This window comes from Eulemur rufifrons, chromosome 7 (assembly GCF_041146395.1).
Source record: "Eulemur rufifrons isolate Redbay chromosome 7, OSU_ERuf_1, whole genome shotgun sequence".
NCBI classification, from domain to species: Eukaryota; Metazoa; Chordata; class Mammalia; order Primates; family Lemuridae; genus Eulemur; species Eulemur rufifrons.
Window position 1 is genome coordinate 27,955,049 of NC_090989.1, and position 18,485 is coordinate 27,973,533.

Here is an 18,485-nt window from a genome sequence, read left to right on the forward strand (position 1 = left end):
TCAGTTCAGATAACTTGAACTTGAGTTCCGGTTAAGGCATTAACTTTCTGTAGGCTCTTGAGAAGTCATTTACTATCTCTGCTGATTTTTCTGTGATACTTAAATGAATAAGTATGATACCTCCTATATGTGCCTAAGAAGTGTGCTGTAAGCATAAAATGATTTAGTGCATGAAAAACTGTTTTGTAAATTATACTGTGCTCTACAAATATAAGTTGCTATGATAACAAAAACATAAAAGTATCATGAAATGTATGTAAAAGCTTTTTGTCCAGCATGTTCAAGTTCTCTTCATTATTACTAGTAACTAATTTCCTTAACTTTTTGAAAGAAGTGAATGTTTAGATTTATTTCTGTTATCTCTGAACCCCTATAACAATGTTCTCATTATTCTAGTTTTGTTGAATTTCATTGTTTCTATAAATTGCCATAAAATCATTATTCTCTGAAATCTGATTTGTATATGTGTCTTTGCCCTTAGAAAGGAGACATCATAGATATTATCTGCAAAACGCCAATGGGGATGTGGACAGGGATGTTGAACAATAAAGTGGGAAACTTCAAATTTATTTATGTGGATGTCATCTCAGAAGAGGAAGTAGCCCCCAAGAAAATAAAGGCACACCGAAGGAGTAAAAGGGAAAAACCCAATACTCTGCAGGAGTTCTTGGAGAGGATTCACCTTCAGGTTAGAAAATTATGGCTTACTTGGTTTTGGTGGGCATATGAATGGAATAATTATGGAGAGTGGATCAGCATTTGTATAGTGTTGTTTAAAAGTACAAGACTTACAGCAAAGGAAAATCTGTTTTCCTAGAACAGCTCTTATTTCTCCTTTATTACTTTTATTATGCAAGGACAGGTCTTGATATAACATCCCCTGGACCAAACCCTGATAGCACTTAACAGTGACAGTAGAGATTAATGTCGAGAAAGTACAGCAAAAAATGAAAAATACCTAGGAGAATAAAAGGCCCAGAGAAAATATCTAAATGAGAATGATAAAGGGAGTATGAAAAGTAAAGTAAAAGTCCAGAGGAGTGAAAGGAAAAATGAAAAGGAAAATTATGTATTCTATAGAGCAGAGATCAAAATCAAGTTGGGAGGAGATCAGTAAATACAATGGTTTTAAGAGTAGTTTGTTAGGAAACAGTGATATCATTAAGCCCCACAATGATTGTGTTAAGGAAAGTGTGTTGTTTTATGTATATAATCCAATTATTTTCTTATTATGTTAGCAAGACTTTTATGAAATATCCACCTTATTAAATGGTATGTACATACAATATACCTAGTCTCAATCAATTTACAGCTTTGCAATCCATTTCTAAAATTAACCCAGCAGTACTTTGGTAGTTTTCAAAATTCATCAAGGCAATAGCCAATTAAATTTTCCTTATTGTTTTTTTTAAATATCTAGTTATGATTCTGTGTGTAGACACACTAGCTAAGCCTTCCTGCCTTACTATTGGTGCACCCCAAATGGGATGCTCCTTGGAGGAAATACAAGTTGGAAGTGTGCTTGCCTCTGCTGTTCGTTTGTTCTGTGACCCATGAGAAAACCAAGTTCTAAGGGAATGAGATGACTTGCCCAAGAACCCACGGGTAGATGGTTGTGTCAGAATGGAAATTTTCCTGTTCTTACTCTAATTTAGTGTTCAATTAAAATACACTTTTTAAAAAAGAATTGTCATGGCTTTTGCTTTTTTTTTTTGTCATTGTTAAAAAGGGCTGGTAATAAGTTCTTCTTGATTACTACAAACTTTTAGACTTCCTCTTATCTTATTTTAGTAAGTAAAATAAGGATATTGAAATCATGATCAAGGAAAATAGGAGGAATTTTTGAGGAAGTTGAAAAAGCATTCGATTTCACTTTGCATTTTTATTCTGTTAGATAGGACATAGGTTACACAAATAATATACAGACTTTGAAATCAGAAGCCTATGAATTTTAAACTAATAGATATTGATGCAAATGATGGACAAAATATACATGCTGAGAAAAGAAACAATACTGTCCCCAACTACAGTGCTTTTATGCTTAATAAATTCTTTTAATTAAAGTCTGGAATTCCTTAGGTTTATATAATACCCTTTAACAAAAATGCTAAACCCACATTTTATATAGAACAATGTCTGTTTCAAACTCATTTTTTAACCTATCCCAAGAAGTTAATAATAGCAGATGTTTTTGCAACCAAGCAAATAAGAAGATATGTAGATTCAGAAATATTACTATAGTATACAGCTCTGCTAGAGGCGTTTTATTGATAGACTTAAGGAAAGGGCAGCTCTGTCAATTTAGTGAGTTGAGAAGTTAAAAGTGCCAAATGGGATGTAGGATCCAGCTATTTAATTAATCCATAACTTGGAATTGTATAGCTTAAGGTAATTATTTTATCTTTACATTTGTCCTTCTAGAAAGTGAGAATGATATAACATAATCCTTTAATTGCCCCAGAGTTCATGTGTGGGAAGCTAATACAAGTAAAGTTAAGCAAAAATTCTATTGGCATCGCTTCATTTTCTTTAAATCTAAAGAGAACTAAAAATAAAATATTTGAATCTAACTAGTTTGTACTATACATATATTTTCTCTCCCACAGGAATATACCTCAACACTTTTGCTCAATGGTTATGAGACTCTAGAAGATTTAAAGGATATAAAAGAGAGTCATCTCATTGAATTAAACATTGAAAACCCAGAAGACAGGATGAGGTTACTATCCGCTGCTGAAAATCTCCTTGATGAAGAAAGTAAGTGTGCACTTTTACTCTTCTCTCTAGCTGATAAAAGCAGTTTCATGTAAATAGTAAAATCATTATAAACAATGGCCCAGTTTTATTTACTGAGAATCATAAAAAGCATTCTTTCCCATAAAATAAGTTTTTTTCATATAAATTTGGAAACAACAACTCTGGTCAAATATATAATTAGGGATAGGAACTTTTTTTCCTTATTGGACTCCTAGGAAATGAAATCTTTTCTGGGTACCTCATTTCAATTCTGCAGAGATATTAATTTACTCACAAGTGGATGCCTGCATTCCCAAAGACTGAGGGAGATAGAGACAAATATTTAGTAACAGCATAAGCCATTAGTGAGAAATGTCACACATGGCTTCTGTAGAACAACACAGAGCATGGCTCTAAGCTAATGAGCCTTCGCGCCACACAGGAAAATTCATTTCATTACCATATAGTCACATCTTGTACATGTTTATAGTATTCTTTCAGAATGCTATAATAGCTTGCAAAAATATTCAGCATCACTTTTATTATCTGAGATGGTGCTCTGTATTTATAAGTATAAACTGAAGATGGAATAATACATGCAGATTCACAGAATGCTGGCCACACTAACAGGGTTTGTAAAGATAGAATAGCTTTTATTTTTATAATTCATTCAGACCACCTTTTCCACTAAATCTGGTCAGGTCCCCAAACCCTGAGTCAGGATGTGCCAAACTCTGCAAAGAGTATTTTATGAGGGAAAAATGGAGAGAGATGGAGTCTAATTTTAAAGCAAAAGAAGAACTTAGATCATTGAATCCCACTTTCTCTTTCAAAAATAAAACTACTAGTAATTATTAACTACTTTCTTAAAACATGTGCTCTGACTAAAACTTTGGACCAAGGTCTTTATGTTTATTATGCTCTTGAGTGCTCTCCACAGCTCTGTGTGTTAAATAGTACTGCCCTCATTTTTACGGTGAGAAATCGAGACAATAGTGACTTGCCTAAATGCACACACAGTGAATTGCTGGGTTAGGATTCCAACCCAGTGTTTGTGCAGCTACGCTATACTTTCTAACACTACAAGTAACAGCCCCGATGTAGAGTGAGAGGGAAGCTGTATTTAGGACCTCGGCCCCTTAACTACCTTTTGTGTGTTATCCTATACCCTCATAGGCCCCACAAAATTGGGGCATTGCATATGTTTACTATATACTGTCTTTTTATCTAGTAGGAATTAATTTACTTTTTTAGAAACTGTTCCTTGCTTTATTCTTATTTGCTATCTTGTGTTTGCATAGATTTTCATCCTTTTCCAAGAGATTTCACATGCATGACTAACTTAACATCAGCAGGATGGATTTCATCGTTAGGTCTAGGTTTTCACATGCTAGCTTCAAAGTTGTAGGGGCTGGGAGACAGAAAAGATAGGGAGATGGGGGTCATGGAGACAAAGTCCGAACTGAACAAAGTAGCCAATTTACTCAATAGCACAAGCCCAAACAAAACTGAGCAGTGCAAATTGATGTAGCAATGTCTTTCAGGTAAATGATGCAGCTTCTTTCACATCTTGTCCTTTCAAGACATAGCTCCCACAAAGCAAAGTTTGTCAAAGAAATAGATTTTGTAGGTTTCCTGTGTTGATAATATTCAGTGTCATTGCTAATACTCTCCAAAATAATTTGACCATGAAGTAAGTATAGGGAGGGAGAAGAGTAGTTTTGGAACACTTGTAAATAATTGTTTTTCTTCCACAATAGCATACATCTAGATATTTTGAACGATTCACAGGTGAGGAAAAAAATTCAGAGGTGAATTTCAAAGAGGTTGAACAGCTAGATAAGTAGCAGAGATGGAGTTTTAATCAAAGGCAGTCTGCTATGAAACTCTTCCGTATGCGCAAACTGGTAAATATGAGAGCAATGAATATTTGAAAATTGAAGTTTTCTGCTAGTTCACCAATTTTCTCAAGGGCTTTAGTTCAGTTTTCCATCTCAGCAAGTGAACGGTGAGAGGCTACCGCGGCTGCCTGGCAACAGGGTTTGTGAAGAGAAGGGACGGGAGCCTCAGCAAACAGCGCTTCCAGTGATAAGAGTGTCCAGTAAAGACCCACAGAGGGAAGATGGGTCCAGGGCAAAGGCTTGTGTTCACTCCATTTTTTTCATTCCACCTCCCCCATCACCTGTCTACTTTCTATGTTAACAAAAGAATAATGATTTATAGGTGATACAATATGAAAGTTGGGTATAATTTTAAAAACCAGCTGACTCAAATTCTCCCTTTGCAAGATGTGAAAACTAAAACCCAAGTAGCTAAATGGCTTTTTCAAGCTCACATATCTACAACTGAGTCTCCTACATCTATCAGAAACATGTCCGAGTACATCCTGATCTCTGAAAACAAAACAATATCTCCAAAATGTGAAATGACTTTTAATATTTGATGTAAGAAAAGACAAGTTCCAGAAATTATTTCCCTATATAAAACTTTAGAAAATGGTACTTGGAGGTCACTAGAAGTTGTTACTTAATGATAGCTAGTAACTTACAAACATGCACATATAGAGCCAAATTCTGAGAGATGAAAAATAGAAAAAATGCAGATTCAACCAGTGTTTCTTGTCAACACACTACCCTGAGATTTTTCTTATTTTAATCTTATGGTCTAAAGTAGTATTAGAATATACATGTCAAAAAGATGCATATTGCATGTTAGACTATTCTGACTGAAAGCTATTTATCTTATGTGAAACTGCTTTGCTCAAGAAATAAAGAAGAATGACTTCCATTTGTTGATAAGATGGTGAGTTCTGATGATTTGGCACCATGCTGCTGCATACTTATTTTTATCTATTCTCTACTTTGTGAATCATATCTTCTACAGCCGTGCTAAAGATTAAATGTACAATCTTCATGTACCCTGAATGATAAAGACCCTGAATACATGGTTATATAAAACTGAGACATTATTAAAAACAAATTCATGTCACAGTCATAGGTTAAAAATAGTTAGCTTTTTTTGAAGAATGGGGTATGCAAATTGGCCAGGATTTTATGTATGCATTTTATTTTGATCATTGAATAATGTCAATTTGGGGAACATGAATACATTCCTACTTTAGGGTTTCATTGTTAGTTTGGGAAATTGGAAAGTTTTGCTTTGCTAAACATTCAATATAAAAATTGAGCAAATAGGACATTTGTTTTGAGGATAACACATTGATAATGTAGCAAAAAGTGTTACAGAAATAACACTATGAGATAATGTAGAAAAGATCACAAGACCCATGTGAGCCTTTAATATATCTAGAGGGACCAAGCGGATGGGGGACAGGACACGGAAAAAAACAGACATCTAATATTTAGAGCAAGCAATTTTCCTTTTCTCTTAGCCCAGGAAAGATAGCATTGTACCCACTTTGACCTTGAAAACATAAACTGGATTAAATTTTTTAGGTCACTGCTTGACAGGAGGTAAAGATACTTCTCCAAAAAGCTGATAAAAGAGCTGGCATGTGGTGCTAGAGCTGATCACAGGATTACCTCTGGAGGAGGATAAGGACTTTGGGGTTCTGAAATCCCAGCAAGACCAGCGGAGATATTTGGGATTTGCTCCTGTGTTGCATTAGAACTGAGCAGAACTAGGTCATTGGTTTCCTCAAATGGGATTCTAGATAAGCTTAGAGGGAAGAGAAAAGTTGGAGTGAGATTCAGCTCTTGAAGGAACAAATGAGCAGAATCTGTTTATTTTGTGCACAGTAGGGTTTCTCTATTTATCATCTGAATTTAAAAATGGCTTGTTTGCTTTGGGAGTAATATTCACAACAAGTAAAAAAGAAAATAGAGAACGTATGTGTGTGTCTGTGTGTGTGTGTTGTTCCATAAGCACAGCCTTCAAGGCCCCTTTGCCTCGCACAGAAATGCCTCTTTAAAATAATAAGATTGTTTACTGCTGTTTACAATAAGTATTTTCTCTTTATTCTGTACTTGTTCCTCTTTTCCACATTTAGAAGCATTTTGATGTGTCTTAAAATTGTGTCTATGAGAATGTGTACTATTTTCTTTGGAGAAAATGGGAGAGAGAAATACCTTGTTTTCCCTTGAGGACAGGAATAATTAAATTTTATTTTATTTTATTTTTATTTATTTATTTTTTTTGAGACAGAGTCTCACTTTGTGGCCCAGGCTAGAGTGAGTGCCGTGGCGTCAGCCTAGCTCACAGCAACCTCAAACTCCTGGGCTCAAGCAATCCTCCTGCCTCAGCCTCCCGAGTAGCTGGGACTACAGGCATGCGCCACTATGCCCGGCTAATTTTTCTATATATATATTTTTAGTTGTCCATATAATTTCTTTCTATTTTTAGTAGAGACGGGGTCTCACTCTTGCTCAGGCTGGTCTCGAACTCCTGACCTTGAGCGATCCACCCGCCTCGGCCTCCCAGAGTGCTAGGATTACAGGCGTGAGCCACCGCGCCCGGCCGAATAATTAAATTTTAAATTGAAAAAAGTTGGTAATAGAATAAGCAAAGTTTACAGGATCCGTACACAATATGTTTTCGATACCTGCAAACTCTGGTTACAGTGCCAAATGGGAAGGAAAGGGAAAGGGTGGGTTGTGTGCCAGACCACTGACACCAGCTGTGGTCACAGCAGCCCTCGTTGCTCAACCATACCCAGTTGTGCCTTCCTGCCTGCTCGCCTGCCCAAATCCATGCAGGGCAACTGGCGGAGCCCAGCCAGGAGCTTGGAACGCAAGCTGCCAGCAGGAGAGATCTGCAGCTATGCCAAGCAGCAGTCCAGCAGTTGGCCTGACAGTGTGCCAGGGTAGCCTGGTGCCCCAGCCCCTGACATGTGTACCTGGGGTTTCCAACCAAGTTGCCATATGATTTGAATCTAGATTCAAGAAATATATAGCTTTTAAGAAAAAATATGCTGTCTACATATATAAAGTAGAGAAGGCATACAGGCATTTTACTTGTATGTATATTTATAAACGTGCTTAATATCTATTTCTAGTTATAGCTGTTTGGATCTATGCAATTTAATTTCTTCAGATTTCTTTTTTAATTTACCCCATAAGATTTCATTTGTGATAGATGCCATACTCAAGTATTTTTACTCTTCTATCAGAAAATTCCCAGTGAGAAGCGTTCATAGAAATTTCACCTTAATACCTGAGAACCTTTGTTATGCTTATACATATACAATGTTCCTAAACTGATGTTTATACTGCACCATGATTGTGTACTACACATGGCTTTGTAATGATTATCCTGGCTGAACAAGACCAAAATGTTTATTGCCATGTGCTTTCCCAAAGCCCCTAGTCTTGTGCTTTGTATCCAGTGGATGGTTAACAAATGTTTATAGAACGCATAAATGCTGAGTGAGGAGGTGAAGAGATCTGTAAATAGTAAGCACGTCTTTTTTTAATTGCAAAAATTAAAATCATCTCAATCCCATCTCATACATACAAGTTTCAATAGGCTGAGTGGGATTGGAGTGTGTTGTCAAGATTTATTTTCCTTATATGCTAACCATGAACGCATGTGTGTATACAAGAGTGTAAACAAGTACTTTATTGGAGGGCAATAATGTAAAAAACTATGCAAATTTAAAATGGGCACAATTTTGTATCCAGAAATTCCAGTTCTAGGAATTTGTCCCATTAAATTCAACATACAAATCATACAAATATTAGATAAAATATTATTTTTAGTTAAAAACTTATAAAAACAATAGGAACTCCCATCAATTTGTTAAATGAATTGAGATATACACAAACGACAGAATAGTTTGAAGGTATTAAGAAAATGATATAGAGCTCTATGCCTACTGACATCAAAATATGTCCAAAATATATTAAGTGTTAAAAGCAAATAGTAGATCAATAATATTCAGGATAATCATATTTTTCAAAAGTAATACTTTTACAAATGATGAAATTATATTATTTTTTCACCATATAAATGTCAAGAAGGAAAAATTTTACCTCTACCCTGTTAAAGTCTCAGGCTGAGCCTGAAAATTATATTGACATAAGACAGACATCAATAGGAAAAAAGCATACACATTTATTTAATACAAGTTTTATGTGGCAAGGGAGCCTTCATAAGGAAATAAAGACTCAAAGAGGAAGTTCAAGTTTGAACACTCATACTGAATTAGACAAAGAGTAGTATATTGTGAAAATGTGACAAAGCACAGGCACTTGGGATAGGGTAGTTATTTGGGTGGAGAAGTGGTTAGGAGGGTAAGGGTTAGTCTAACATGGTTTGTTTGTGCAGATTTTTCTCGGCCTCAACTTCCCATCCTTGATAATAAGAATGATACTTTTCTTCTGGTATAGGGAGGACATTTTTCACATAGGAATTTTATATGCTTTTAAGAAGCAGAAGGAAAGTCAGAGTGATTTTATTGCACCTGCTGTTATTCGAGTATGTGAAACACAAAATAGTCAATATGCTAGAGCAGCATATTTTGGGATGACATGTTCTTAACTCCTTCATCTAGCAAATGAGATTAATTAACCTATAAGAAATATGATATTGATTTCCCCGGGCCCCAAATTAAATATGTGATAGTTTTTAACCTTATTTGATCATTATCAATATAGTCAGTCTAACATAAAAACAACTCAACTGAGGGTAAGTCAAGCCTTTCATGGAGTGTGTGGTTGAGGGGAGTAGCAACCCAATGGCATTGTCCGTGCTGGTGGTGAGTTATTGTGATCTGGAGTGAGCATGCCTCTGCCCCTACTGAAGAACCCAGCACAGTGCAAATGGAGATTGCCGTGGGTAAAAGCGAAAGCATTTACTCCCTGGTGCACATCTCATTACAGCGTAGGCTATGATGCTAGACTACAAAGAGAGATGTGCAGAAAGAGAGGAAGTCATTTCAACTCCATGTTTTCTCATGGCCTCAGGGAAACAGTAGCAATTGGTTGTTTTTCCATGAATGGATTGCTGTTTCTTATTTGTTATTTTTCCAAAAGGTGGGTTAGCATTCAAGTGAAATGAATGACAAATATTCATTATAATTAGAAAATTTAAGTGTTCAGGTAACTTAAGGATGTGCTTAAGATAAAAAATAACTTAGAAACATGCCATATTGTTTGCTAAATTTTCCTCCATGAACAATGCTGCCTCTAGACAAATAAATATAGCCATAGTTACCTGGAGAGTGGCTGGATTTTCTTCTTAGTTGCTCAACATGAGGATGAGGTTAATCATCCTAAGATGTGTATCTCTGGTTTTTCCTCTTGGAAATGGCATCGGGCTAAAGAAAAAAAAGGATAATTCATAGAGCTCAGAGGTGTCTTCATTTGAATTTCAACAAAATTCTTTTTCTGATCTTCTTTACTTCTTATTTCCTTTAATCTAAACATCATTGTGTTTATTTTTTTAAAAAATGTTTACTGAGTACTTTCTTTGGCCAGGCATTTTCCTATGCCCTTTAGATTGCATTATTTTATAGTACTTGGCCCAAAGAAACAGAGGCTTCAAACCTAAGCCAAAGAAGATAGTAAAGTCAAAATCTGGAAGATTTGGGTAATGATACCTGGGAAAGTCAACCAAAAATTAGTAGTTTTCATTTTTAATCCTTACCAAATTTTTAATATGTGAATATGGAGGAGATTTCTCTCTTTAGAGTCTGAAAACTTTTCCAGAGTAAGGATCTAGTTTTATTTCCTTAAAACTTTTTCACTTTTAGTATAATTGAGATTGCCTACACTTAATTAGATGTCACAATTCCAATATAATTATTTTATGAATAACTATATTAGCTGTCTTCTGTTTTAATCACCATGCCACTTTTTTTCTACATTGATGATTATCTTAAAATGTTGATCCATGGGCTTTATACAATTCCATAATGATTTTGGTAGAAAGTAAAATATTTTAATATTCAAATTAGTTCTTCATGATAAAATGTTTCCTAAATAAGTTTTTCTTAACATGATTATTACATAGAGTACAGAGCAGTACTCTTTTCTGGAGTTCCTATTATGCCTGCTGCTAACTGGCAGAAATAAGAGAGAGCCTTTTTCAAATTATTTAATAATTCTTCAATATATGCAGATTTGAAAATGTATAGTCTTTGGGATATTTGCAAACCATTTGAGGGCTTTATTGAAAATTTATAACATTTTAATTCTTTCACTTAAAAGAAATAAACAATAAAACATTGTAGATGATCTGAAAATATATGGGAAATATCTAAAATTTGAACATTTTTATTTGTGAATTCTATATATGTGTATGTTTTAATATAATTTTAATAACAGACCACATAAATTGTGTATACTTTTTTTAACCTAATATATTACCTGAAACTTTTTTTTATAAAAAGGTACATTGAGATACCCCATGGGAAGTCTAATTTTGGAGGCAAACTGTTTCTTATTCCAATGTGTTACTTGCCTGGTTAGCTCAGATGATTGAATCATGGGACAAAACTGATGAAGGTTATGGTTTCAATTTCTGGGTAGGCCAGTTAGCTTTACTCTGTTTCATGGCCACATGAAGAGACTAAATGGCTTAGAAAGAAAATATGGATGGATGCATTAGTGTGAATTCACCCCCTCTGCAGGAAAAAAACACCCATAGCACAAGACCCAGGGTTGTGCCAATCCCTGTCATTAGTGGCAGCATGAGAAGAAACAAGAAAAGGAAAATCTTGAGCCTCTAAATACAAAAAGTGAATGCCATATAGCTTTAATCTCCATAATATAAAATAATGACCTGCCTTTTCTTTTTATAGTTACGGTTGAGGGGCTCCAGCTGATCACCTGCCTGAAATTATTGCAAGCCTGGTGGGAAGCATTTGAGGAGACATAGTCACGTTTCCATGTCACTAGGAAATCATTTAGCAAATTACTGCTGTTCTGTAAATTACCATGCTACACAACTTTCATACTGATAAACTATTTTCTTTTTCCTTAAAAAATGCAGATGAAAGGTTTCCACAATAAATAGCCTATATTTAAAACAAACCAATTGCTAGAATTTAGACAATATGATATAGCATTTCTCAGGTGGAAATAAAAACAAATACATTTTTATTGCTAATATTAAACACTGATATATCCTCTGGTAAAGTCAGTTTTTTAATTTATTATTTGTTTACTTTGTTAGCCATCAAGGTGTATGTACAGAACTTCTAAGATGAAATAACAAGCTAAGTACTTATATTATGAAAGGAAAAGAGCTAATTTTGGAAATTAGAGTTCTTTAAGCCTAAGTTTTATATCTTGAAGAGACTCCCACAATTGGTAATCAACCTAAATAGAACAGAGTATTGGGAGCAAACAGTTTTTATTATGCCAAATCTTGTTTAGAATATAAGTCTGAAGGGAAGTAGCTCAATTCCTTTAATTTTGCATTGAGGTTATAGGCCCAAACATAATCTAGGGGAGTGTGGCCTTATCCCCACAACCATTTTGATTAAGAGGGTCACAATTCGAATACGGTGATCATTGCTGATGTGGCAGGGTGCATACAAAAGAACTAATTCCTCTGGCCTTTTCCAGAAACACTTGCATAATGGAATACAGAGCTGGCTCATTTCATTTTAGTAGCAATAAGATAAAAAAGGAGAGGCAGGAGAAAAAGTAATTCTTCAGAGAATGAGGTCCCATTTTAGTGCCGCCTTTTCATAAAAGAAGGGCTTGGAAACAAAAGTGTATGACTAATACTCATAAAGACTAGTGCATAGTAAGTAAATCCTCCCAAACATAAAAACTGTTATGAGTAATAAACAGAAAATGCTTCATGGTAGCTAAAATTTAAAAAGAACAATCACAATAGATGCATATTAAAATTAAGGTTCCTATGCCTAAAACAAGTTATGGCATCACTAGACTTAAATATATGATATATGAATCCACAGTTAAATAAAGCTGTGGTAAATGTGGAGAAGACTCAGAAAAATGGCATAAATGTGGTTTCACTGTGGCAAATAAAGCCTTAAGGAAAAGGTTAAAATAACTGCTGTGATTCATTTTGAAGATGAGTAGACTAGGAAACAATTATCATTTTCTTCCAGCCTTTCTCAACCAGTGCTCTTCATCTAGACTATAGAATACAGACGATGTTTTAAGTGACAATTTTCTCAGTTCTCCAATGCATGGTGCATACCTAGTACCATTCTAGGTACATTATTTAGAAATTAATTCATTACATACCAGCATGCCTTAGGAAACCAGGGCTCAATTCTCACTTGTAATGGAGGTTGATGACAATTGGACACACAATGGATCATAAACTAATGTTGGCAAGATATTTGGAACCTAGAAAATACATTTAAAAAGCTGGAGATATATAAATAAGATAAAGGGTGGATTTCCTAAAGATAAATTAATTTGCATTGTAATAAACTCTTGAAGAAAAGTATATAATCTCCTTTTTCTAAGGATTTTGAAGCTTGGATTTACTTTCTTCTCACTGGAATGGGATGAAGTACCTAGCCCCTAAAGACAGAGTTCTTGTCCCAACCTTTAATGTATGTGTTTGGTTCTTCCAACATGGAGCTATTCAAATGTTTAAAGTGGTGAAGCCCCCAGATTAAAAGGGGAAAGAGGAAATGCTAATATAGCTAAGAGGCAGCAGCCTGAGATTCATTTCTTTGAAGAACTCAGCTTATGACACAGAGAAACACTCATCTACTAGTGTCAGGGAAGACAAAGAAACTTCACATTGACAAAGAGAAAGCTAACGCTAAAGGAATCTTGAGAAGAATAACACTTTAACTATAAGGCTTCTTAGGTTCTTTAGAAGTATCTTTTGTTGTATGTCTAATATTAAATTTTTCTAAAAGGTACTGCCTGTTGAATATAGAACACTGCTTTAATGACACAGAATTATCCATCTGAATATAAAAGGTTGTTATTCAGAACTACAGATAAAGATGCGGAAGACAAACTAAATATTCATAAGGCAGATTTCAATGAAACTTTTGGTGTTTTACTCTCAGAAAGCAACCTGGTTTCTTTTGGGTCTATTTTCTGATAAAGGCAAACATAGGAAAATTCTGGATACTGAAAGTTTTATTAGTTAAATTCCAAGTGATGGAAGTCCTGTTGTACATTGTTGCCCATAGTGATCTTTTATTCATCAATCCACTTTATCATGATTCTGGATTTGTTCACAAAGATCACTGTTGACTTGGATTGTACATTTAAACTATAAATGACTTTTTCTAATGATATTTTAAGGAGTATTTGGACAAGGCATCAGTCACACTGTGGATACAATCTGCTTTCTCTGGCAACTTATTATTAATGTAAAAAGAGAGTCCATATTGATCTTTGCTTATGTAGGCAGTTCACAAGAATTCCATGAAACTGAGAGTGAACAATGAAGGGCAAACTTTGTCTTCTAAGAAAACAATGGCTTGAATATTTGAGTGCAAATATCTCTTTTATAATAAACAAAGATATCTTTTACTTGCAGAACTTTCCATTGTAATGAAGTAAAAGGATGGAGCAGTTAAAAAAGTAAAATACTTGAAAGTGAATGAATACATAAATACAGTTTTTCTTGGCTTTGCCTAACTCTTGCCCTCTTTTTCATTTACAGCTATTCAAGAGCAAGAAAATGAACCTGTGCCCCTATCCTTAAGCCCAGACATCTCCTCAAATAAGTCACAGTTAGATGACTGCCCAAGGGACTCTGGTTGTTATATCTCTTCAGGAAATTCAGATAATGGCAAAGAAGATCTGGAGTCTGAAAATCTGCCTGACATGATACACAAGATTTCTATCACAGAGCCAAGTGACTGAACACACATTCTCAACTGTATATCTACAGATATATTCCATTTAATTCTTCTTGAGCTAAAAGATCAAATAGAAGAAGAGAAATATTTGTAAATATAACCTAAAGTTACAATGTTTTCATCTGAATGACTGTACATAAAATTTCATATTTCTAACATCCCTAATTGTAGATACAAATGTATATTTATTATTTTAAATGCAATGTGTTAATATTTCACTTTCTGTATTAGAAAAGGCATAGTGTAAGCCTTTGATATATATGACATGTGCTTTATTTGGCTCATTTTACAAATACAAAATGATAAAATCTGCAAAAACAAACAAACATTTTTTTATACCTGCCAGTTTTGTATTTATGTATATTATTGAATGAATAGTAATAGAAGACGTCTTTGTGAACTGATCTGTCCAAGAAGCATCTACATTCATTTTTATACTTATTGGGAAAGTGTAACTTAATATTGGAGACATTTTATTCTGATGCACAGCAGAAAGTTAGTAATTATTTTTTTCACTCTGTTATCTGATATAAAATATAGATAAGAATATATTGTCACTCTTGACTTAGTAAAACTAATTTTAATAACTGAAGATATTTTGTCTGTAAGTGTAAATATTTTTTAACTTTGACATGCCCTAATTTTAATAATAAAAAGAACTATGTGCATATTGTATTTTCCAGACTAGTGTTATTTAAAATATTTTTATATTAGACCTTTAGAGAAAATATCTCCTACCATAGAAGGTGTTATAGTCAGTCTTCACTTTTTTTTTTTAATGTTAGTGATTCCCAAATATATTATCTCAGCCTCAGTCTGTCTCCTGAACTCCAGTTCTGTGTTACCCAACTTACTGGATAACCCCAGGAAACTTCAATTCAACATACCCCAATCATTGATTTTCTCTACAAATTTGTCTCTGCTTTTTTACTCCCAACCTTTCTTTCTCTTTACTGGTACCAACACCCAGCCAGTCATCAAAGCAGAAAATCATTTCTTGTTTCATCTCACATATATCTTCCTCATACAAATTCAATAAGTAATCAAATCCTATGATTCCTACCTCTGGAAATGCTTTCATATTCGCGGCATTCTATCCATTTCCATGGTCACTGTACTGCTTTCGATCTCATTATCTCATGTGTGGAATATTGCAATAGCTTGCCAACTGACCTCCTACCTTCTCATCCATCCTCCACACAGCCTCCAGAAAAATCTTTCTAACCCACAAATCAAATCAGATACTTTCCCACTTGAAAATTTTTGATGGCCACTTATTGTCTTTAGTATAATATTTAAACTCTCCCAACCACTTTTTAATCTACTTTATAAATCGTATTTCTCCCCACCTGCCCCACTCCACACCTCTCAATCTATACTCCAGCCATAACAATCTACTTAGAATTTTCTGAATTCACTATTTCCTTTGTGACTTTCCACATGCTATTTAATTTCCTGGAGTGGCTACTGCTATTTCCTTCACCCAGAAATCTCCCTCTGTTCTCTTGTCTCAAGACTCATTCCAAAGGTCACTTCTTCTGTGAAGTCTTCCATGATTGCCACTGATGATTTCTTCTTTGTGTTTACATAGCAACATGTGTAAATTGTGGGTTATACCGCCTGTCACATTTTACTCTATCTATTTGTATGACAATTACTCTTACACAAGACTGTGATCTCTTTGTGATAGAGATTACTTTATTTTGCCTTTTTAGTCTCTGGTGCCTAACATAAATACCTGGCACCAAGTGGGCATTTAGAAAATGTTTGATGCAGTGCATTGAATAAGATGATTATTCCCATGTAACAGATTCCATCTTCATATTTAAATCCATCTACTCAAACTATACGTAAATCCCTTCCAAAGTGACCTGATCTCTTTTTAAATAAATAAAACATAATAGCTTACAAACAAACAGGAAACATAAAATGTTATTTCAAATGCTAGGGGACAATATTCTGCTATTAATCTCTAGCATTTTTCTCCATATCCCTGAGATTTAATCCCATATGCAGTGCCCAGGTCAAGCATAAAGCATGTGTCTACCTCTATTCTTCCCCCTTCACAGCAGGAAATTGGTGTTTCCATTTCAGTGATCCTAGAGACTGCCTCCATCATGGCCCCCCTACTGCTATGGTAACCACTCCAAATAGATCATTGTCAGGCCTCCTTAGACACAGGCAGCCACTGAAAATAATTTTAAATCTTTGATCAACCTGCTGCTTCAAGGTCAGGAGAGTACAGCTTCTTTATGGAGATGCCAGGAAATTGAAGGTTGGGAATCATCTAAAGAACTACTTGATGGTAAAACAGTGGGAATTACCTACCCATGGAGCATACTCAGCCACAGTTTCAGTCCCTTAAAAATGAAAGCCTGGTACCCAGTCAAGGATTTAGTGAAATACTTTTGAGTAGAAGTACTGCAGAGGCCTTGAGGAGATCGAAGCAGAGGAAGAGAGATTGGATTCCTGCAAAGATGGGAGCAGGAAGAAAAGTGGAAACACCATGAGGTTCAAGTTGCTAAGAGGAAGGCCCAGGCATGGAGCACTGCATGACAAGGACACATACATAGCAAAAGCATATTCTGCCTTAAGAGTTGCTGCCTTCACTTTAGATTCATCTACCTACTGGGTCCCTGTAGCTCTGCTCTCAGCTCCCTCAGTGTGGGATAGGGGACATCAACAAAAGGAAGACAAGTTTTGCTCTTGACCATGGAAACCTGAATAAAGAGAAGCAGAAAGGCAAGAAATAGTTCATTCAAGGTTCTGATGTAGTTGGACTTGGACCTTCTGCTGCTTTTGGCTGGGTGAGAGACATGAGTCTGAGCCTTTTAAGATGGTTAGAAGCTTGAAACATAGGTTAAAAAATGGTTAGGAGGTTGAGATTTTAATAATTACAGGATCATGATACTGGCTTTGTGTTTCTAGGTTGAAACTAAATGAGATTCCCAGTTTCATTTGTTTATCTATTCACTCACCAATATTTAGACATTGAACGTATTCTTTGCCAGCAAAGGTCTTTTGGATACTATATCTGCATTGGAATCACCCTATAGCTTCTGCCACTGGAAACAGTTGAGTCTTTCGGTACACAAACATTTGCAAAATCTTTCTAGGCACAATGATTATTCTGATCCCAGAGATTTGCTATATTTGCAAATTCAAGTATGTTGTGACATAGTTGTAGAAATTTTATTCCAGGTAGGTGGATAAGATCATCCTAATATTTTTTTGATGAATAAAAAAATCAGATAATTTAAATTCTGGGTTCCCCCTTGTTCTATTCCTGATGTAAACAAAAATACATCTTTACACTGAAGTATTTTATTACAATTTAAAAAAAATCAATTAAATTGACAAGGAAGTTAGTTCAGAAATGAAATAACTACAGAAGCTTCTAAAATGATAGGCAGCTAAGATTATCAAGTTTTTAGACGACATTCAATTCACTGAGGTTACAGTCAAGTGCCTTGCAACTTCCTGAGTGAGGCCAAATTGATGACATTTCATGTTGAGAAACTTCCGTTACTAGCATAAGTTCTGAGAAAAATAACATGAAGAAATTTTAGATAATCCATCACCCCACGCACACACGCACTTCTATTCTCCACCACCACCAAAGAAAATTGTCTAACTAATTAGCATACAAACCTCAAGTACTCCTTCATGAAGTGGGAATTCATGCTACAACTATGTAAATGTTGAGAGCAAAATGAATAGAGACTAAACATAGGTAAAAGAACTGCAGCTTCTAGATTTGACCAGGATATTTGTTTACAAAAATAAGATAGAAGCAACCCTCCTTTTATTCTACCTCCTATTTAACCACTGAATTTCTCTGATCACACCCAATGCTGGACTAAACATATGGACTGGAAGTCATGGAGTTGAACCATCTGCTTTGAGAATTGTGTGACTTTGGGTAGGTCATTTATCCTCTAAGGTTAGTCTTTTTTCTTTTTTTTAATCTACA

General features: G+C 35.0%; 1 protein-coding gene across 1 annotated transcript in view; it reads left to right on the top strand.

The window, feature by feature from the left end:
- Window positions 1-14,516, top strand: part of SAMSN1 (SAM domain, SH3 domain and nuclear localization signals 1) — a 144,335-nt gene extending 129,819 nt beyond the window's left edge. Inside the window, 3 exon segments of the mRNA XM_069472448.1 lie at window positions 482-688; window positions 2,607-2,757; window positions 14,314-14,516. Coding sequence (XP_069328549.1) covers window positions 482-688; window positions 2,607-2,757; window positions 14,314-14,516 — 561 coding nt within the window.
- The last annotated feature ends 3,969 nt before the right edge of the window (window positions 14,517-18,485 follow it).